Genomic DNA, 23,020 nt, shown 5'->3' with positions numbered 1-23,020 from the left:
CCGGAAAGACATTTCCATGACTTACTTCTTTGTTTAGTTTCTATAGCATTATTGGAGTGGGAGGAGGAGAGTTGAGGGATTCAATGGGAGATGGATGAATGCTTGGCAATAGGAGTTTTCATTCAAATCCAAGTTCAGAAATGGTTTCTTGTGTCTTTTTAATAGTATTTCAGGGGAAAACATCTTACTATTAAATCCTGTTTTTATAGATATATCTGATAATGGCACCCTTCCCCCCCTTAACTTTCTGTTTTAGAACATGTTCCTACAGCCTGTGCACGAGTGGATGCATTACGTTCTCATGGGTACCCCAGAGAAGCACTGAGACTAGCAATAGCTATTGTTAACACGTTAAGACGGCAGCAACAGAAACAGCTGGAAATGTTCCGAACTCAAAAAAAAGGTAAATGTGTGAAGGAGTCTGTTTCCATTGGAATGGGCTTCTTGGTGATGATGTCACTAGGTTTTATGCTCTTTGGGGAGAGAACTTTTAAAATTAGAGCCATGGTGATGGCTTTACTCACCACTCATTTGAAATATTTAATAGCTGATCTGTGAGAAATGTTAGGCATCGCCCCACCCCCACCCATTGAATGTTGTAAGAAATAAAATTTTTTTACAAGTTTCTTAGGTTGGTTAATTTTTTAAAGGGGAGGTTTTTTTTTTTTTTTTTTACTGTTTGAGTTATGTCGTATGTCGGAATTATCTAAAATGCAAGTTAGCCAGATATTTCATTTTGTGAAAGAGCATTTTAATTGTGATAGTAAGGGCTCTGGGGGGGTAGACTGCCTATGTTTGAATCCTGGCAGGAGGTCCCAGCTGGGAGACCTTAGGCATTGACTTGACTATGGAATGGGGCTCGGTTGAGGACCTGTCTCTTAGAGTTGTTGAAAAGATTAAACTAGTCAATTTCTGTAAAGCACTGAAAGCAGGGCCTGACAGAGTGTGGAAGCACTATAAAACAGTTTAATTGTAATAATTTGTACATCAGGACATGGTATGTATTTAAAGCGATCAAACAGAACTCCTGGGGACTGCTCTGGTGGTCCAGTGGTTAAGACTTCGCCTTCCAATGCAGGGGGTGTGGGTTCAATCCCTGGTTGGGGAGCTGAGATCCCACATGCCTCTTGGCCAAAAAACCAAAACGGAAAACAGAAGCAATATTGTAACAAGTTCAGTAAAGACTTTAAAAATGGTCCACATCAAAAAAAAACCTTAAAAAAAAAAACAAAAACTACACTCCAATGAAAGCTAAGGAAAAAAGCAGAACTGGATTTTTCAAATTCTGTAAATAACATTCGATGAGCTGTCAACTGACAGGACACATTTAACTCCTCTTTATCTCAGTTTATGAATCTTTTAAATTTTAAATAAGCATTACTTAGTAGTAGTAATTGCAAAAGGGTTGTAAGGTGCATAGGCCCTGATCAAAAGAAAGACATATGTATGCTTTTTCTGATTAATCCGTGCAATTCTTTTTCTTCTGTATGTGTAAATCTTTTAATTTTTCTTTATTAGGATTGTTTTGCTTTTACTCTGGAATTTTATATCTTATTCAGAGAGAAGTAGTTTTAGTTGTGTTTTTTTGCTTATGTTTTTGTTTTATTCCTTGGATGATTTTACACACATTTAGGGTACAGCTTAAAATTATCAGTTGTTGTTGAAGTGGGCTGGAGATTGGAGCGAGTGTTTGTTGTAATTTTTGATATCCTCTATATTGGAAGTATTAAAAATGTTAACATTATCATTTATATGATGAAAGAAAATTCCAAAGTTACCATTGGAACCAAGGAAGGGGGAGCTCAGATGGGATTGGAATGTGATATCCCCAACAATCATTACTTTGTCCAGTTCTTTGTGTTTGTCATATCAACACTGGTTACCAGCTGTATTTACAAAATATGTTGCCTGGCCCTTTGCAAAATTTTTCTGAAATCTCCCTTCCCCTAAACACGCACAATCTATGGCCAAAAGACATTTACTTTTGAAAAGTATAAAAGATTGAAATACTCAGGCTAAGAGAGAGTGAAGTACTTTTCATACTGCAACAGGAGAGCTTGCTCACGGTGATTATCAGAGTTTTGAAATTCATGTTGATCTCTATGAAGAAATGTTTTTTAAATTAGTTTAATTAAAATGTTACAATATCTAAGAAATACAAAGTGTAAAAGTGTTAGTTCATGTAGGTAAGTTGGAACACATGTTAAGATAGACTCCTTTGATTGTCTTTGAGGTCTCTCTCAGACTCATTTCTCTTTTATCCTGCACACAATGAAAACTTTAATTTCAGACTGTTCTTTACTAGCACTGCACGTTTATATCCTTCCCTACTTTCTTTTTGTTTGTCCATATTCAAAGAATAGGTTTTTTGTAACTGTTACAATTCCAAATTGCTATAACAGTTATTTTTTATGGGGCTAAGGTTAGTAAATGAAGTATCTTGTACATTTTCAATATTATTTGGCATGATATGTCAACTTTTTAAAAAATTGAGATATAATTGACATATAACATATTAGTTTCATGTGTACAGCATAATGAGTCCATATTTATATATTTTGAAATGATCACCACAGTAAGTCTATATATAAATATATATGTATGTGTGTGTGTGTGTGTATATATATATATATATATAGAGAGAGAGAGAGAGAGAGAGAGACTTGTTCCTAAGAGTGATGCTCATGTTTCTGCTTTCATCCTGGTTGTGTATATGAAAGCCAGTGACAGAAATTGAAGGGAAAGACCTTTCCAAGGAATCTAGCACCTACCTTCTATAAATTTTAATACATTGTGCCAGGTCATGCTTTATTTTTAGGTACTAATAGCTGATAGTCCAAAACAGAAGACTTCTAAAGGAATACTGAACTTGCAGAATGGCTTTTTAGCTATTTACAAGCCAATATTTTTCTTGTATATTTTATATTATATATAGATTTTATTATAGTTTCCTTTAAGAAGGAACCACTATTATTTATAACTTTAGTAAACACTTAGATGTAAAATATTGCATTGTTTACAATAATGGAATATACCTTAAAATATTTGCGGCTTTTCTCTCAGCACTCTTGAGAACTTGAAAGTTCTAACATTACGTGAGGAAAATGAAAAGGATATGTTTCATCCAAATTATATGTTATCTTCTGCTATAGTTCCCCTTTGTGGCAAAGGTCCTCTCTTAAATGACTTACAGATCCACGATAAGGAAGATTTTTATAAGGTGATAGGGGAGTCATTTAATAAATATTCATACGGAAGTTCAAGTCCGACCCAGGGTACAGCTGCCTTCTAGACTCCATTTTAGATAACCCAGTGAGCACTGACTCTGAGAGTACCTTCTTAACGTAGTTGTAGAGTTAGTTATCCAATCATAATTCCAGGGGGACTTCTTAGTTCTCTCTAAAGCCACTCCTAGGAAGTGAGGAGAGTTGTCCTTAGCTTCTCAGGTAAAAATTTAGAATTCATTTTCCTCATAATTTAATAGTGTAAGTAGTAATGTTAACCTAGTAGCCTGAGCATATGAATTAAATAGATGTTTGAGAGCTGTCTTGGGAAGTTAGCACCATTTATATTGATTCACAGATGAACCTTTAGAACTTAAAATAGTTCACAGGTTGGGGATTTTATGTACCCTTGTTTTTTAATTAAAGAGGAATTTTGAATTGAATTTAGTATTAATTTGTCAGGATGCTGGATATGGTAAAGCCTTTCTGTCCTCTACTTCTCTCCATGTCTCAATTCCCTTTTCTTACACAGAGCTACCCCATAAAAGCATAACTTCAATAACCAATCTGGAGGGCTGGGTTGGACACCCCCTGGACCCCGTGGGCACTCTTTTCAGCAGCCTAATGGAAGCCTGCCGCACTGATGATGAAAGCTTCCCTGTGTTCTCAGATTTTACAGGTAAAACCATTGACATTTGTCTCATGTGCTTTTTTCCCCTAAACCCTGAATGGCATTCATCATTGGTCATTGTTTTTCTTCACAGTTTGTTTTATGAATCCATATAGTTAACAGTACTAGCAGTTCGCAGGAAAGGGTACTCACACTTTTCAGGCAGGCTCCTACAAACTGGGAAAAGTCTTAGAGTTGACAATTGGCAGCATGTGTCAAGAACCTAAAAATATTTATTCCCTTCTAGTCAATGATTGTACATCTAAGAATTTATCTGCATTTATGACTGTTTTCCAGCATAAAGATATAAAATAAGGATGTACATCATGTGGGAGGGAAGGAGGATTGTCCCTTCACTACTCCCATGGTTGGATTAGCTTGGAGAGTTAAGCATCTAGCCTGTGGTGGTTGCCTTCATGGATTATGGGTGACCCAAACTCTATCAGGAGGGTGTGGGTATGGTATGACTTTGAATTCACTTTTCTTGGGAGTTGGACAGTTGAAGTTTGTTAAGAATTTCTAATAGAAACACCTTAACAGAGATAAGAGAATCCCCAAAGAATCCTTCTCTTGTGACTGATGACTCTTTGATAACAAAAAGGACCATGGAATTGAGTTACATATACGTCGTATTCTCTACTGTTTTTGTTATAACTTACAACATTGTGATAAAAGTATGGAAAAATTTTTTTAATGCCAGGCTTTAAAAAATTGATAACTATTGCAGTCATCATGTAATTTTACTCTTGTTTAATTAAAAATTTGTTTACTCTTAGGTATGCTTAGTATCTCTCCTTAGATTTATAGTTTTCTTTGGTGATTCATTTTTAGTGAGAGAAAAATATTTGTAATATTCTATCCCCCAGAACATACACATTTAGTCATTCATGGTCATTTTTTTAAAAGATATTGGAAAACTATATACTTTAACCTAAGAAACATGGTTTTCTGGCTTTCTTGGAGTTAAGTCAATAATTTATTTAAGAGTACTAGGTAAAATAGATCGTACTTATCAGGGAACCTGCAAAAGTAGTTTCTGAACTCTGATTTCTTTTGTGACAGAGAATATGGGACAGTGCAAGTCTCTGGAATACCAGCATCTACCTGCACACAAATTCTTAGAAGAAGGGGAATCCTATTTAACGCTAGCTGTGGAAGTAGCCCTAATAGGGCTGGGACAGCAGCGTATTATGCCTGATGGGCTGTATACCCAAGAGAAGGTTTGCCGGAATGAGGAGCAGCTCATTTCCAAGCTTCAGGAAATTGAATTGGATGACACACTGGTGAAAATTTTTCGCAAGCAAGCAGTCTTCCTATTAGAAGGTAGTATGATAAAGAACTTTCTCACTTGTTTAGCCCATTTTATTTAGCCACTCAGCTTTCTTATGTTGGGAGTACAGTTTACGTTGGGAGTACACTTAATATGGTGGTTATCTTGATTGGTATGGTCACTGAGTGTCATAGGCATGTTCACTTTCCAAAAAATAGTATCACTTAATAAAAATGTTCAGATGTTTACATGTTTATCGTTTGATTTAGGTGGTCGTGTAAGATAACCTGCTAGAAATGAGCCCCATTTAAATGCCACCAGCTTTAAAAAGGACTGTTTTTATTTAGTCTGTGTTGTTCCTGAGATAAATGCAAGTTTGATATTTAGTGAGTTATTGCTGGTAGCCATATTCCTCTCTGCTTGATCAATTAAGTAATAAAATGGAAATTGGCTGGCATTCCTCCAAATTATTGGCTGTTACGTTGACGTCTGGGTTTTGAACATGTCATTTGCACATGCTGACAAAGGACCAAAGACTGCAGAAGTGAATTTCCACTGCGCTAATTATTTCAGAGAATACATTAGGTATACATTCATCAAAGTAAAGGTTTCATAGAATCACTAAGGCAAAGTCTAGTTTTCTTCTTTCTATAAGGTCAAGAGCTAAAGGGCCTAATACATTTTGGATGGCATTATTTTTTTTTTAATGTTTTTTTTTTTCTTGAAAAGAATAAGTGTAATTAATGTGGTAGCCTGATTTTTTACACAGATTTAGGTGATGTCAAATCTTTTAAACTGCTTCTGTCTCTCAAGTACATGTGTGTTATTTCTGTGGATTTCTCTGTGATTAATAAGCTCATACAGTACGGTATCTTCATCTTATATTCAGAATGGCTATATATAGGGAAGGGATTTAGAGAAAATAGCATTTCAAAACTTTTCATATGTCCAAACCTAAAGATCTATTTGAAAAAAATATTTTCATTAAATATATTATACATTTATGTGTTTTAGAAGTGCACCTTAAAGGGGAAATATTCTTCTGAATAAAACATGCTTAATTTTGGTAAAAATTCCTAATAATTTTTTGAAGCACTCTCCTGAAGTTTTTTTCCCTAAAGATAAAAGCCCATCTTGACAAATTTCAAATGATCTTGATCCTTTCGTTACTGTCCTAGTTTCCTGTCATATATTTCCTTTTGATATAAGCAATATCATTAGCCATAAACTTTTCTATGCTGGCTCTTAGTTAACTCTTGGTAACTGCCTTATGATTTTCATTATACTGAGGGAAAAGATGAGGATGTGTGGTTTTCATAGTTGATAGTGTCTGATATCTGTTCATCACTTACCTTTTTAAATGTCTCCGTGTTCATTACTCATGAATATTTTTTAACTTTGTCTTAGTCTTTGCTTAGTCCATACCTTCCCATTAAACATTTTAGTGAGAACTGTGCTCTGTAAGGAGGGCTGATGACCCACCCCATGCTCCTCTCTTTTCCCGACCTTGCTAGGCCCCAAAGAGTGGTTGGTGCAGGACAGGAAGAAGTCCAAGGGGAAGCCAAGGGACCATTTCTATAAACTCCAAAAGATAAGCGCTCCATGACTGAGATGACTGCACTGGGCACCAAGGTCTTCATACACTTATACTCTGTGAATTTCAGGGGCAGATTAGTTAGCAGACTCAGGTATATGAAAAAGAGGAAGCAGTAACCCTGTATTTTGTTGCTGAGTGTTAAATCACTTCTGGACACAGTATGGGCACGTTGAATCAATTGGCATATTGGAAAGGCACTTCTGGGGAACTTAGATTTCAAATTTCAGTTTTTCATTTTTCAGGACACCAGAGTTCAGGCATTATACTGACTATTAATCAACAGATAATTCTGTGATACCTGACTGAAGGTTTTGCTTGTTGGGAGGTGTTATTATGTTGATTATGCATCCTGGCCTTCCCTGCATAGTATAAAAAGGGAACTTGATGGTACAAGGGAAACACTGAAAGGAAATGGAAGAGAAATTAAGATGGAAAATACACAAGTTTGCTGTAATTAGTCCTTACAAAAATAGAGTTAATGTCTTAGTGTGTTCAGGCTGCCATCAAAAAATACTACAGGTTAGGTGGCTTAAACAAGAGAAATTTATTTCTCACAGTTCTGGAGGCTGAGAAGTCCAAGGTCAAGGTGCTGGCTAATTCAATTTCTGGTGAGGGCCCTCTTCCTGCCTTGCAGATGGCTGCCTTCTCCCTGAGCCCTCACAAGACAGAGACAGAGGTCACTCTTTCTGCCTCTTCTCATAGGTCACTAATTCTGTTGGACCAGGTCAAGGCCCCTATGACCTCATTTAACCTCAATTACCTCCATAAAGGCCTTATCTTCCAGTCACATTGAGAGTTGCGGCTTTAACATATGAATTTGGGGGGAGGGCAAACATTCTATAATATAACAAATAATCTGGCCTCACTATATGAACTAAAGGTAAAATTGTAATGCCTTATCAGCTTCTGAAGAATATCAGATCGCTAAAACATTTTTAAATGTCTTAAAGACAAAAAAAGAAAAAAAGATTAATAGATTTGATAAAATTAGAAATCTAGGATGGATTTTAATTTGTCTACGTAAAAAAATAAGTTATTTACATGACTTTCAAAGTACTTTAATAAGGAACAATTCAAAAATACTAACCAAAGAATAAAACAATGAAATTTAAAAACAACTTCTGTTAAAATGATCTAAAATGTATCATGCTCCTACTCAGTGCCCAATTCAGTAACTCCTCTCACCATTTCCTCTGAACTGCATTTCTTGCATTCTAAACTCTTCACCAGACTTATTTTTCTCATGGAAAACAAATGTATTATGTCCTTTGAGCAGTAGTGTCATGATTCATAATTCTAGAAGTCATGAAACCGATGTTAACCCAAAGGTGACATGGAAACTAACTTATAAAACACTTCACAGTAACTAAACCTCACAGCACCTAAGCGGAAAGTAGTTGAACTAACCACTGTGGTTTCCTTTCAAAATTTATTTTAAAAGTTGGTGTTGTCCTTCTTAGGGTAGCATTCAGAGAGCACACAGGGGAAGTCAGCTCTGCCACCGTGCCTGTCACAACTTACTAAGAAATGAATTTTGACAGTTTAAATATCATTTTACTTTTAAAATTGGTCTTTTGAAGTCCAAATAGTGGTAGAATCAGTTACTTTAATTTTTTTTTTCTTTTGCCTACGGTGAGTATTATTCTGGTCTTTTATTATTAATCCTTTATGAGAATTAATATCTATTTCTGCTTATTAGAAGCAACAATATTTAAAGTCTTTGCATTGGGATTTGTGGTTCAGAATCCTCCCTATCCCTCCCCCTGAAACAGAGGACTCTTTTCTGGAAACCTGGCTTATTTGTGCCCCTAAGACTGACTGGGGCTGGGGCAGTTTCCAACGTTAAGCTGTAGAGTCATCTGTGTATTTGAAAATCTGGATGCTCAGGTATCACACACTGAGATAGGGTCTTTCTTAAATTCAGTGAGGTTTCCTGCTTTGGAGTGTTTATTTCTCTGAAGCAGTTATAATGTGAAAAAGTTCTGCCCCCATAGTTCTGTGATTCTTCTTTTAGCTGTGGCACAGGGAATTGTTCCTGAAGTGAATTTGATATCGTATACTCTACCCTGTAGAATCATTTTACTAAGAATTGTATTCGTTTCTACTGTGTCACTTAGATTACATTCTTAACTAGATTAGCATTGTTTATAACTTTACATAAAAAATTTAAACTATACTTTACAAGAAGTCTTAGTTCCTTTTTTAGGAATGTAAAATGTGTATACTCTCTTCCTACAGCCGGACCATATAGTGGTTTAGGCGAAATAATCCATCGGGAGAGCGTTCCAATGCACACATTTGCCAAGTATCTCTTCACCTCTCTCCTACCTCATGATGCTGAATTGGCATACAAAATTGCACTGAGAGCAATGCGGTACGTATTCACAGCCCCGCCGGGCAGAGGCAATCCAAATCCCCCACTGGGAAAAATGGCTGTTAACTGACTTCTCATTCATTCATTTTTCTTGTAGGCAGCAGAAAAACTAAAAAAAGCTTCTTGGGTTGTGGTGGTGGTGGTTTGTTGGCTTGTTTCGCTTTTGTTTTAAAGTAAGGGAAGAATGGTATTCTTGTCTGCTGTCACTCATGTTCATGGTGGCTTTATCCTGCTTTTTCTTGAAGCTAGAATTTGGGACTAGAGAACAACTTCAGGCCGAGTTTAACCACAAGGCAGCAACAGTTGAAACCTTCCTAAATAACGTAACTGTTTAGAAAAAATTAGATTCTTGAAGCAGTGGTAAATAACACGTATACTTGACTGAATATAATAATTGAGAGAGCCCTTCACACCGGCTGTAATGACACATTCCGTCAGTAACGCAGGAAAGCCATCCTAGCACCGAAACACCTTTATGCTCCAATGGAGGATGAGAGAAGATGGGAGCTGTATCTAGTGTTGAAGGCATCGCTGTTCAGGGGTCTTCCAGGATTTGTTCGCCTCAGTTTTGTTTCCATCCGCCCCTCGGTCCCTCCTTTTCAGTAATAACAATTAGAACACATTCTCTGCTGCTGACCTTTCTGTTTTCACCCTCCTTTTAAAAAGTCAGTTCACAAAATAATTATTTTTATCACGAATTTGTTCTAGCTGAATATTTTTTAATGAACTCAAGATTAAAATTTTCAGTCTTATATATAGCCTTTTAAACTTTAAGGACCTGAAAGGAATATCTACCTTTCTTAAAACATGAGCTTTTTTCCTTTTATCTTTTTTTTTTAAAATTAACACACGTTAAAAAAAAATTGTTTTTATTGTGGTAAAAGTCACATAATATAAAACGTACCATTTCAACCATATTTAACTGTACAGTTCAGTGGCACTAAGTACACTCACATTGTTGTGCAACTCTTTAACACACTTTTGTTAAAGTGCCGATTAGACCCTGTTATTGCCACCTAAAGACAAACCACGTACACACCTAAAAGCTTGAGGTGCTGGAGAACAGTTTGATTCCACAGAAACTTTTCATCGAAGATACTATCTCTGCAGCCAGTGTAATGGATTCAAAAACAATGCCTTTCCTGTATGAGTATAGCTGATAAGTCACAGGAGGCCTCTTTTATGCAGCAACAGAGTGTGTTTGTATTTGTGTGTGTGTATATGTGTACCTGTGTGTCATTGTGTATTGAGGCTGACATCCTTTAATTTGACATGCTTTCCTTGGCAACATGAAATCTCATTAACATATCAGAGAAACCTTAAAAGTTCTCTCTTGTCTGTTTTTAAAATATCAAAAAATAAAATAACTAACATAAGCAAAAGTCCCCCACCAAATTACTTTATACCACTTGGTTTGTATTTTAGAGCACAGTTTTATAAGTACATTCCTATTCCCATTTTGGGAAGCTGAAATGGAAGTTATTAGGTGAAGACAGATGTTCAGCTCTATACTTACTCAAATCCTAACAATTCTGCTCCGGTGGTAAAGGGAAGGATACTAATGTTATGGTGCCACCAGATGCTATTGCTACAGTTACTGTAAAGTTTAAGGGTAAAATAGCTAAGGTTTCTCTGTGGTTCTGGCTTATGTGAAGGTATCTTTCAGGTGGGGAGGCTTGCTTTTCTAACGCTCAGAAACTCATTTATGTCCACCCTTGGTTGCTGCCCAGGCAGTTCGTTCACGGGGGACACTAGCAGGGCACAGGGGAATTGTTTTCCACCTCTTCTCTTCTACCTGCCACACGCCCTCAGCCAAAGGATGGCCATGGGAGGGAGGTGGTGTGAACTACTAGAGCATCGCAAGGCAGCCAGGGGAACAGGAAGGAAAAGAGACAGGTAACTTACTTGCTTCTTAGTCTTTCTAGAAAGAGAGGGGAGATACTGAAGAAGGGCATTTTCACAATCATTTTCTCATCTCTCCAGGGACGTTGACTAGTGTGCTCTACAGCAGCTCTGGAAGGATCTGCCTGTGAATATAGGGATAGTCTGGGTTTTTAAAAAGCTAAATAGCAACCCCACCAAAATTCTTACTACTTAATTGCCACCATCAAATGCTAGCATCTCTGTCCCTAGATAAAAGGAAAAGGGAATGAGGGATTTGGCTTACCAGAGCAATAATTACTGTTGGGTAGGGCCCCAAGCCCAGCATCACACCCTGACCCTGCTAACTTCTCCTGGTCCCCAGCTCTTACTCCACAGTCCCTAACACTGGTGTACTTGAGGGAAGGTCAGTGTTTTGATGATTGTAAAAAAATTATTGCAGTTATAGCTACTCTACTAATCTCTTTGATGCTTATTTATATTTGAAAGAGACCGCCAAGCATGTGCTTTGTTTCAATAGCTGTTCTTTATTTGTCAACATATTCTTAAAGATACATTGATTAAAATAAGAAGTCATGCTGAATTTATGCAAGACTGTCAAGGGACAAATGCTTGATCATTTGCATCCATCATCTCTGATATGATTGATAGAACATTTTCTAACTACAAATTTCTGAAGTAATAAGGAACTCATTATGCAGAAAGTATGAATATATGGAAACAAGTCATTTTTGTTTTACTTTGTTTTAATAAGTTAAACTTATTTGTCTCAGCTATACACTGATTCCTAACGGTCGTAATCTCAGTTTTAAATATCCACTTGACTATCAGTTTCTTTTGATTTTTTAATGAGTGATAAGATTCAGAAATTTTACAGTAGGTAAACATTAAGACTTGTGTTTCAAACCTCTCCATTGTTACATGTCTTAATTTCCTTGAATGTTGCTGTTTTCTAAATGATGCTAAAGAAAGGAAACCTCTTAGGGTTAGGCGATGGGCAATTAACGAGGTAACTTTAGCATCCAGACAGCAAAGTGTAGCTGTACCAGCTCTTCCCTCACGGAGGACCTGAACAATCGCTCCCAGCATCTACCTGCTCCTCTGGCTTCTGGGCAGTCCCTGTGGCCAGGGTGATGGACAAGTGGTAACTAAGAGCCGCCTGCCTTGTCTTGTCATTACAGGTTGCTAGTGTTGGAATCCACTGCTCCAGCGGGAGACCTCACCCGTCCACACCACATGGCATCCGTTGTTCCCAACCGGTACCCTCGTTGGTTCACTCTAAGCCACATAGAATCCCAGCAGTGCGAGCTGGCATCCACTATGCTCACTGCAGCCAAAGGTACTGGGTTGTCCTGAGGCCTCATGATTATTTTGTTAGTTTGCCTTTTTATTTTAAGGGTCGTGTTTTCCATCAGATTCTCAATAATGGTGCTTATGTTGTAAGGGATCCTTTTCTTTAGATGTTAGCTTATGAAGCAAAACAGGTGCTACTCAGTTGAGCCGGCATTTTCCTCATTTAACTGCATCATTAAACTTGCTGCTGGCAGAGTTTGGGTTTAGTTACCATGCCATGTAAATGGTGGGTGAGCTTCAGAGGCAGATTCAATTCTCCCTGAAATATTCACCAGAAATAAAAAAGCAGGAACCTGAGAGAACTATTTGCTATCTCATGTTGGTTCTGGTTCACACATGCTTTTAGTCGTGAGGGTGTGTCTCAGTGTATCTTTTTCCTGAAGCCGGGATTCATAGATATGCAATAACCTTGGGACACTTAGTTGTAACATCTGTGCCATCCGTGAACATTTCATGTAAAGTAACTTGTACTTTGTGTTTTGTTTTGTTCCTTTTTTAACTGCGTGCGTGTGTGTGTGTGTGTGTGTGTGTGTGTGTGTGTGGTTGTGTGATTTTTGTTGTTGTTGTTTTGCTTTGCCTTGCTTTGCTTTGATTTGGTTTCCCCTCGTTTGTTGCAGGCGATGTTCGGAGGCTGGAAACAGTATTAGAATCCATCCAGAAAAACATTCACTCCTCATCCCACATCTTCAAGCTTGCCCAAGATGCATTTAAAATAGCAACTCTCATGGACAGTTTGCCAGACATCACTCTTTTGAAGGTGTCTCTGGAGCTGGGCCTGCAGGTATGTGACTGTGGTCTTTCCTGGGGCACCAAGGACTGCTAAATAAAAGCATCATCCTAGGGTGTTGCTGTTGTTTGGGTTTTTTTGTGTAGGTACATGACTCTGGTGCACAGATCTGTTAGACTTCAGGAGTGCACCGGGCTTCGCAGCTGTGGTCATTCCCACCTGAACCAGACTGCTGCCTCATGTGTAGGACTGTACCTTTAGAAGCCCTGTTTGTGTCTTTCAATAAAAAATCATCTTCTGTACTAGAGCCTTAACATCACTGTTTCTCCTTTAATGAATTGAAGAAGAGTTCTTCCTATACATGGCTTAAATAAAGCTCTCATGTATAATAACGATTCATTTGTTAGGGTTAAATTTTTAGAGGAAGTATGGATATTTACTGATGTTTGCATTTTCATGATAGATGGACAGTTCTGACTCCTTTTTTATAACCCTGAGAAAATTAGGGTAAAGGAAGAGGGATTGGGCCGGGGTCCAGTTTCAGCTTCAGCAGGCCTTAGACATATTACCAAGGACATTTTGAGTTAGTCATGTAGATAGATGTTTGCTTCCTTATAGTATCTGAAAAGATTATTGTATAAACCAGGAACTGAAGTTTATATTTCTACTTTTCTCAGGGAATCTCTATTAGCATTTGTGTTTTTCCCTCCATAAAATGCAGCGAAAGAAATTGTCATCTTCTAATTTTCTAAAGTATGGGGACTAGAATGCCGCAATTAGATGATTAATATGGTTTTCTAGTTATGGCTTCTCCTTAACAGTGATTAGTAACGTTAAAGAATTAGACTGTAGAAAAACGCACTTGCCACTTACAGTACTCTACAAGCAGAGGGCATGGGAGATTGCATTTAAGCTATACAATGACATTTTAGAGTTTTCTTTTAAAAAATAAATTCTTGTTGTTTGGCTTATTTTTGTTATCATTTTCCTCTTAAAGGTATGATGCAGAAAGAACCATTAACATGAGTTCTCTGGGTATTTGGACTTCTGGCAGGTTTTTTTGGTAAACGGCAGATTACTGAGAGCTTGCTCCCTGCCTCATTCTTCCTGGGACCCAGGAAGGAATCCCATAGGACCTTTCCGAGGCTTTAGGAGTATTACGTCCCTAGATGCTCTGAATCTTAACAAATGAGGGAAGCAGGATGATATGGTGAATTTTATCTTGTAATCTATTAGAAAGTAAAAAACAAAATTAGATTGCTAATGATGCCAAAGGTGATTTCTTTCTATAGACCTGGGGTTATCTTCTTAATCGCCAGGAAGGAACAACCAGAGGTTGAAGGGATAACTAAAACAATTATTTAAAAAGAAAACCTCTTGGCCAACTGAGGGTTCCTAGTCAGGATTAATTCATGAGGTGGCTCAGAAATTTAGAACCATGGAATGAATGTGAAAGCTGGAGAAGGGAAGAGGGCGTGGGCTGTGTTCACTGTGCCAGTCCAGCCCTTGGATTTTGCAGAGGAGAGAAGTGGTCGATTGAGTGACTTGCCCAGGTTGCCACGTCTAGTCAGTTGGCCTACCAGGAGTAGAATAGAACACAGACCTCCTGCCTCCCAGGCTGGGGCAAAGCCAGCAAGGGGAGCTGTGGGTAAGTCCAAATTCATATGCACAGCTTTATTTGAAATAAGGCTCTCCGTCCTCCTGGTAGTAGGGAGTCTGCCTAGTAATTTATACCTTGGAATGAATTGTTTTCTTTTTCCATTGACTTAGGGATAACCTTCCAAAACATTTTGTTATCCTGTCTTCATAGGTTATGCGAATGACACTGTCAACCTTAAACTGGCGCCGGCGGGAGATGGTCAGGTGGCTGGTAACGTGCGCTACTGAAGTGGGTACGTAAATCAGGGGCAGGGGCGCTCCAAGGCTCCCCGTGCTCAGATTTCACTTATTTCCAGGTACAGAGAAGAACATTTTCACTTCTTTACCTTGACTTCTCCAAGGCTCCTGCCCCTTCTGGCAACGTACAGGGGCTCTCTTCCCCGAACCCCACCGTCAGCCTTCAGTTATACACACTTGCATTGTTCCTGTCACATCTGTGGGGCTCCAACTCTTACTTAAAATGGAATAAGTCAGGGAGCAGACACTTTTTACTCAGCTGTTCTGTCACACCTAAGGTGCTTTCAGTAACTTTTGTGATAATCAAGTTTACAGTTTCATATTCCAGAGTGAATCTTTGGTAGGCAGCAAACCATCTTTGGAACTAACTTTAGACTGTGGGTTAATGGTTCAGGTCACTTTAATGAAAACAATATAAAGTTATCTAGTTGCACTGAGTTTTTTCTTCATCTGAGGGCAGTCGTCATGGTATCCAACAGAGAAATGACCACTGGGTGTGGTTTAGGTGAGCTTTGTGAGAATTTGTCGTAGCCATAAGAAGATCCCCGGGCTTCCCTGGCGGCGCAGTGGTTGAGAGTCCGCCTGCCGATGCAGGGGACACGGGTTCGTGCCCCGGTCTGGGAAGATCCCACATGCCGCGGAGCAGCTAGGCCCGTGAGCCATGGCCGCTGAGCCTGCGCATCCGGAGCCTGTGCTCCGCAACGGGAGAGGCCGCAACAGTGAGAGGCCCGCGTACCGCAAAAAAAAAAAAAAAAAAAAAAAAAAGAAGATCCCCGGTTGACCATACAGTGCAATCTGTGAGACCCTTCAGCCAACTATTTCCCCTCTGCAGCAATAAATCATAACTAAAAAACCCATATATTCCTGGCGAGAAGGCCAACGCAAACAAAATGGTGGCTGTTGGAAATAAATGTGGGTTAAACTGTCGTCTTCTTATTTGCATCAGAAAAGGATACACACCTCTTGCTGAGAGGACACTGCTACCTCAGTGCTTATCTAAAGATTGACACAGCAGATACTATAAAAACATTCTTCTTGTTATTTTTCTTTTATTAATGTATAATGGTATGTTATCTTGGAAAAAGGGAAATTGGTCTCAGTATAAAAATTATATTACTGGGGCTTCCCTGGTGGCGCAGTGGCTATGAGTCCGCCTGCCGGTGTGGGGGACGTGGGTTCACACCCTGGTCCGGGAGGTTTCCACGTGCCGTGGGGCGGCTGGGCCCGTGGGCCGTGGCCGCTGAGGCTGCGCGTCCGGAGCCTGTGCTCCGCGATGGGAGAGGCCACAGGGGTAAGAGGCCCGTGTACCGCAAAAAAAAAAAAAAAAAAAAAAAAAATTACATTACTGAAGTGATGCTTTAGTGAAGCAATACAAGGATAATACCAGTTTAAGAACTGCCACACCACTCCCCCACCCCTGCACCAAGAAATAGGCCTAATTTCTCTTAGGTTTAGTACCTGTGCTTTAAATGGCCCACGTTTAGGATTTTCCTACAGCTGAGGCATATTGCGTCTGTGTACTTAAAATGGTTATTTTAAAGACCTTGTCATCCATTTCAAACATGAGTCGTCTGTATGTCTGCTTCTGTCGACTCTTTTCTCTTGATTATAGGTCGCATTTTCCTGCTTCTTTGTGTGTTTAATCACTTTGTATTGTGTGTACTTTAAACTTACACACAGGCACACAGACCACATAAAAACTCCCCATTTTGGTGAGGGTTGTAGTTTTTCTGACTCAGATTCTGTGGTGGGTAACTGACAGGAGGCCCCAGTGAACTAGAACTCATTAGCAAAAAGCCATTGTCTGCGATGGCAAGCAAGCAGCAGCACAGTGCAAATACCAGCTGCCGAGAGGATTAGTTCTTTATTACAGCAAGTTCATGTTCCTTTCAGGCATTTCACTGAATAGCAATCTATAATAACCTTATTCTAAAAGGTTGCTCCCAGGCACATTACCTTACAGGATTTTCTGACCTAGCTCATGTCCTGTGATGGTTAACAATGTGAGCATTGATTATAAAGTTGAAATAAGGCAAGACCTCTGGGCAGCCTCTCGTCAGTAATGGGGCTTCTCTGTGCTCCTTGCAGGTGTTTATGCCCTGGACAGCATCATGCAGAGCTGGTTTACGCTTTTTACTCCCACTGAAGCCACAAGTATCGTTGCAACCACCGTGATGTCCAACAGCACCATCGTCCGCCTCCACCTGGACTGCCACCAGCAGGAAAAGCTGGCCAGCAGCGCCCGGACACTTGCATTGCAGTGCGCTATGAAGGACCCTCAGAACTGTGCCCTCTCCGCGCTGACCCTGTGTGAAAAGGATCACATAGCTTTTGAGACGGCGTACCAAATTGTTCTTGACGCTGCTACAACTGGCATGAGCTACACCCAGCTCTTTACAATAGCACGGTACATGGAGCACCGCGGGTACCCCATGAGGGCCTACAAGCTGGCCACCCTGGCCATGACCCATCTTAACCTGAGCTACAATCAGGACACGCACCCCGCCATTAATGACGTTTTGTGGGCCTGTGCGCTTAGCCACTCCCTTGGTAAAAACGAGCTTGCAGCTATAATACCTCTGGTGGTCAAGAGTGTCAAGTGTGCAACGGTACTGTCAGACATTTTGCGCAGATGCACTCTGACCACTCCTGGCATGGTGGGACTTCACGGAAGGAGGAACTCTGGTAAGCTCATGTCACTGGACAAAGCCCCCTTGAGGCAACTCTTGGATGCCACAATCGGGGCCTACATCAACACGACACACTCACGGCTCACACACATCAGTCCTCGGCACTATAGTGAGTTTATAGAGTTCCTCAGCAAGGCCCGAGAGACCTTCTTAATGGCGCATGATGGACACATTCAGTTTACACAGTTCATCGACAACCTGAAACAAATCTACAAAGGCAAAAAGAAACTGATGATGTTGGTTCGGGAGAGGTTTGGTTGATAGAACTTGTATGAATGGGGGTGGGGGTGGGAATGGGGGGGACAGTTTGTTTTTACTTGAGCCTGCCTTTGTACCCTTTTTAACTTAAAGAACAGAGCCACACCGGTATTATATGTGTATAGTTATATTGCGTTTGCAGACTAAATTGTCATGTGAAAGTTTGTGTGTTTTTAATTTTCTTCCCTTTTTCTTTGTTTTTATTTTATTATTTTCCTTATTCTTTTTTTTTGTTTGTTCTTTTGGTTTTGTATGAGAGAGAGGTTAAAAAGGTTTGGTTTACACTGAGTATATGTTGTCAAGTGGCAAAAGTCCACATAGCTCTCCTGTTTTCTGTATACGTTCACAGCCTCAAAAAAAAAATAATTGAAATGGCTTTAAAAACCAAACAGAACACCTCCATCCTGTGATAAGTACCTCGAATGGATTCAGCTTTACTCCTTTGTAACTCATCTTTACATTTTCAGCATATTTAAACAAACCAACAAAACGAAAATACTAATAGTTAAAAGGCTGACCCACGTGGCTTTGCAGTGCTGTTCGTCCAGAAGCATGGCACACAATGCTTGTGCATGTGGAAACTTAGCGACTGTCAACATACATTCTCAGGGATTTATCAAAAAAATAAAAATAAAAAAAAGAATGAGAGCATTTATTGTACTGTATATATATTATAGTATATGTCTGAATATTGAAAATATAACATTAACTAATTTATAAAAAATATTCTATGTAATGCAAAATACTTGAAGCTGCAGTAGCTTGGTTTTAAACAAAAACAAAAAAAAAAACTGAGAGAAAACCTATCAGAAGGACTAAAAGTGCGCCTTGCTTCAGGGTTGGCTCAGGCGGTGAACTTCATGCTGGGCATCTATGCAGAGCCACCTTTTGGATTGCATGGTTTGACTGAGATCTATTGGGAGAAATTATATATGTATATATATTTATACAACTTATGTATACATATATATATGTATACACACAGACACAAGACACACCAACCACAACCACTACACCACACATGCTTGTAACAGGCACTAGAATAAAGAGGGGCAACAAAATACACAGCCAGAGCAGTAAGCCTTAGCATTAAGAATATACAGTATGCTGGAACTGGGGTTCGTGCCTCCTAGCCTAGGAAACGTAAAAGAAATATCCTTTTGACAAAACGCAAAATGTTTTCCAAAACAATTGACATCTGATACATTACGCCTTTGCAGTGAGCTAATAATAAGCTAACCTTTGTGCACAAATAACATTATATATATTATATATCTATTCTGCATAGGTATTTTGACTTTGTGCAGGACAGAAAGTTGTGTAGGTATGACTGTTCTACTTTTCAGTTTTCTTTCTTTTTTTTAAATATATTTTATTTTCTCTAGAATTACTCAAAACAAAAGCAGCCTTCTATCTTGCCTTGTCTTAATGCTTTAAAATAACCAAACTGGAGATCTAACTACCAAACTGTTCCTTATATTATTAAATACCAACTTTGGTTACAGTATAGTGTCTTTACTTTAGCTGATGGTTCTGTAACCTTGTGCTTTTTAAAGCAATTTTTATGTTTTGGTGCAAAAGTTGTCCAGTGTCTCTTGTTCCCTTCATTAGAGAACATGCTAGAGGTATGTTTGTAGGTATTTTTGTTTAGAAGAACTATTTCATGCGCTCCATTTTATTTATTATAATAGGTAAAAAGAAAAAAAAAAAGGTTGTACTTCATCACCCATGTAAACATGCTCATGAAGTTGAAAGTAATTAAGATTTGATACACTGATATCAATTTATTTATGTAACTAAATCACTGTTTTATAAACTTGTTAATGATCAACAATTTTTGTTTTGATTAAAATTAGTTTTTTGAAAGTTGATTCTGCCTCCTTTATGGTATATCTCTAATTACGCTTGAATTCAGTGATTATGGACGTGGGTGTTACCACATCTCCAAGTGTTTTAATACCATATTCATTCATTCAGTAAATATTTATGTACTGTTTTCTAGGCCCTGGAGATGTAATGGTGAATAAAAACCAGACACTGGAGATTACTTTTCTGCTTAGTGGAAAAGACAGACATAAATCAGATGATCACAGAGATAAAACATGGGACAGAATAGCCAGTTTTTCTTCAGTCTGTACATTTGGTCATTCTTCCCTAATAAACTATTATTGAAGATGCTCAGTACCTGATATATTTATTAAATGCTAAGTTTGTTAGAGGTTTTTGTGTGTGTGTGGTTTAAAGGAAATTACAATATAAGGGGTAAATGCTACATATACATTATAAACGTCTGTCCCACCCCATCTCCATCAAAAAATCTAAATGCAAAATGACGCAAATACGTTTTTGGTGTGTGTGGTAAAACCACGTCATAAAACATACCACCTTAAGCATTTTTAAGTGTTGTGTGTAGTGTTGAGTGTATTCACATTGTCATGAAACAGATCTCCAGGGCTTCCCCATCTTACAGAACTATATACCTATTAAACAACAACTTAGTCCTCCCTATACCCCAGACCCTGGTAACTGTCATTCTGCTTTCCATTTCTATGAGTTTGGTTGCCTTAGAGACTTTATGTAAGTGGAATTATTACAGTATTTGTCTTTTTTATGAGTGGCTTATTTCACTTAGTATGGTGTCCTCAGGTTTCATCCGTGTTGTAGCATATGAGAGGATTTCCTCCCTTTAAAGTTGTGTAGTATTCCATTGTATGTGTATACCACATTTTGTTTATGCATCTGTCAGTGGACATTTGAGTTGCTTCCACCTGTAGGCTATTGTGAATAGTGCTGCTGTGAACACGGATGTGCAAATATCTCTTTGATACTCTGCTTTCAATTCCTGTGGATATATACCCAGAAGTAATACTGACAAATATGCTTTTTAAAGCTACAATTTTCAGAATATTCAATCCCTTGAAATATTTTAAAAGTTTCTCTTTGGGGCTTCCCTGGTGGCGCAGTGGTTGAGAGTCCGCCTGCTGATGCAGGGGACACGGGTCTGTGCCCCGGTCCGGGAAGATCCCACATGTCGCGGAGCGGCTGGGCCCGTGAGCCATGGCCGCTGAGCCTGCGCGTCCAGAGCCTGTGCTCCTCAAGGGGAGAGGCCACAACAGTGAGAGGCCCGCGTACCACAAAAAAAAAACAAGTTTCTCTTTGACATCCAGTCTCAAATGTGAAAAGGTTAATAAGTCAATGGGTGGAAGTTAAAATAAATGAATCCATGGTGACATATTAAAATCACATTAGTGCTAAGTAGAAATAAAAATCAAAACTATAAAGTGGTATGAGGATTGGTTCTTTTTTGCAAGTTTATTCTTAGTTTTTTGAAAATTGACATTGCCTAAGGGTAAATGTAAATTCATGTGGGTCCATTAAAACACCAGAACATTTCATAATGAAGTGGACCCTAAAAAGTCAGGAGAGTGGCATCATAGGAAGAACAAAGGTGACTTGTAGTAGTAAAGAGTTTGAGGTCTTTGCTGATGGAAAATTAGCCAGTGTTCATTGACTGTGTTTCCTGAGAAATCTTAAAATTATCATGGGCCCTTAGAAAAGAGATGGAGACCAAGGATGTCGGGCAAGTGAACTCACGGTACTTTCTCACTCCCATTTTAGCCAACATTCTTGAACTACCAAGACTTCAACTCCTTGATTAGGACTATGGTCAAGTAGACATACTAATTTGATATGTACGTGTTCTCTCACCTTCCAATGGACCAGTGCTAGAAAAAGCCCTGATACTGTTAAAATTTGAACAGCAGGAAGGAGAAATGGAAGAAGTGACAAGCTTAGATAACTCAAAGGTGGCAGAATTTGTTCTTAATTGAATCCTGGACTCTCAATTTCTGATTTCATTTGAGAACAGAGGCTATCGTTTCAGGGGGGAAATGAATGTTTCATGACTTTCAAATATTAAGTCAGTTGAAAAAGATTATTAAATTATTGTAGTCACAATATTATAATAGTACAATATAGTAGCAAAGGAGAACTGAGCTTTTTCCAAATTGCTGATAAAACTTAAATGGCAGCTATCTCAGAACTTAATAAGTGGTCAGCAACAAGCTAGGAAGATGTAGGGAAAAAGGAACCATCATTATATACTCTGATACATCTCAGTGAAAGAACTGTGAGTGAGGTAAAATTTAAGTTGAACTGTTTTACACCAGTATGAGGACGGATTCAAGCTAGCTTGGGTAAAAGACATCGAAACATGAGATGTACTGGAAGGATTCTGAAAGGTTCGTTCAGAAAACATCTTTTGTGGGCCTTCCATGTGATAGACATGGTTCTAGGTGCTAAGACAAGCAATGAACAAAAAATGTCCTTGTGGAGCATATATTCTAAGTTGGAGGAAGACATAAATAATGTATTAGCTGGTGAGATGTATTATAAGGAAAAGCAGAGGAAAAGGGTACTACTTCAGGTGGAATGATGAGAGAAGACTTCTGGCGTGGTGAGATATGAAGATATATGCCTGAAGATATGCCTGAAGGGGGGGAGGTGACCATGCTAACATCTGGCAGATGTGTATTTGAGGCAGAAGGAACAGCAAGTGCTAATCCCCGCGGTAGAAGTGTAGGGGTGTGCTTGCCTTGTCTGAGATCAGTGAAGGAAAGGGACCGTGGCTGGGGTGGAATGGTTAGGGGATGGTGAGGTGGGCAGAGAGAGAGGAGATAAGGCTGAAGAGTAGGTAAGTTAGACTGAATAAGAACTCATTTTTTAAATTTTTATTGCTATGAGGGCTTATAGTTCATCATGATGATTTTTACTCTGTATTTGAAGGATCCAAAGTAGAGAAAGGAATCTTATGGCCTGACTTGTGAGATGAGAAGCCATGTTGTTAGGAGGGCAAGAGGGAAGCAAGGAGACAAATTAGGAGGCTCTTCAAGTAATCCAAGCAAGAAACAATGGAGCTTGGGCGCTATGGCATCCGTGGACATGGTGACAAGTGGTTACAGTCTGCATATCTGGCAAGGATGAGCCATCTCTTGATATCAGATGCAGCATGTGAGAAAGAGAGGCATCAAAAATGACTCCAAATGCTTGAACTTGAGCAACTGGAAGGAAGAAATTGCCA

General features: G+C 38.9%; 1 protein-coding gene across 1 annotated transcript in view; it reads left to right on the top strand.

The window, feature by feature from the left end:
• ZSWIM6 (zinc finger SWIM-type containing 6) overlaps window positions 1-19,811 on the top strand; it is a 207,303-nt gene extending 187,492 nt beyond the window's left edge. The window contains exons 7-14 of the mRNA XM_032625295.1: window positions 257-403; window positions 3,757-3,903; window positions 4,957-5,217; window positions 9,000-9,135; window positions 12,198-12,355; window positions 12,987-13,150; window positions 14,907-14,988; window positions 17,081-19,811. Of these exons, the coding sequence (XP_032481186.1) occupies window positions 257-403; window positions 3,757-3,903; window positions 4,957-5,217; window positions 9,000-9,135; window positions 12,198-12,355; window positions 12,987-13,150; window positions 14,907-14,988; window positions 17,081-17,943 (1,958 nt within the window). The 3' untranslated portion in view covers window positions 17,944-19,811. The remainder of the gene's footprint in view (window positions 1-256; window positions 404-3,756; window positions 3,904-4,956; window positions 5,218-8,999; window positions 9,136-12,197; window positions 12,356-12,986; window positions 13,151-14,906; window positions 14,989-17,080) is intronic.
• The last annotated feature ends 3,209 nt before the right edge of the window (window positions 19,812-23,020 follow it).

Source organism: Phocoena sinus, chromosome 3 (assembly GCF_008692025.1).
Source record: "Phocoena sinus isolate mPhoSin1 chromosome 3, mPhoSin1.pri, whole genome shotgun sequence".
Classification (NCBI taxonomy): Eukaryota; Metazoa; Chordata; class Mammalia; order Artiodactyla; family Phocoenidae; genus Phocoena; species Phocoena sinus.
Note: the sequence above shows the minus strand (reverse complement) of the source record. Positions and strands in the feature narration are given on the sequence as shown.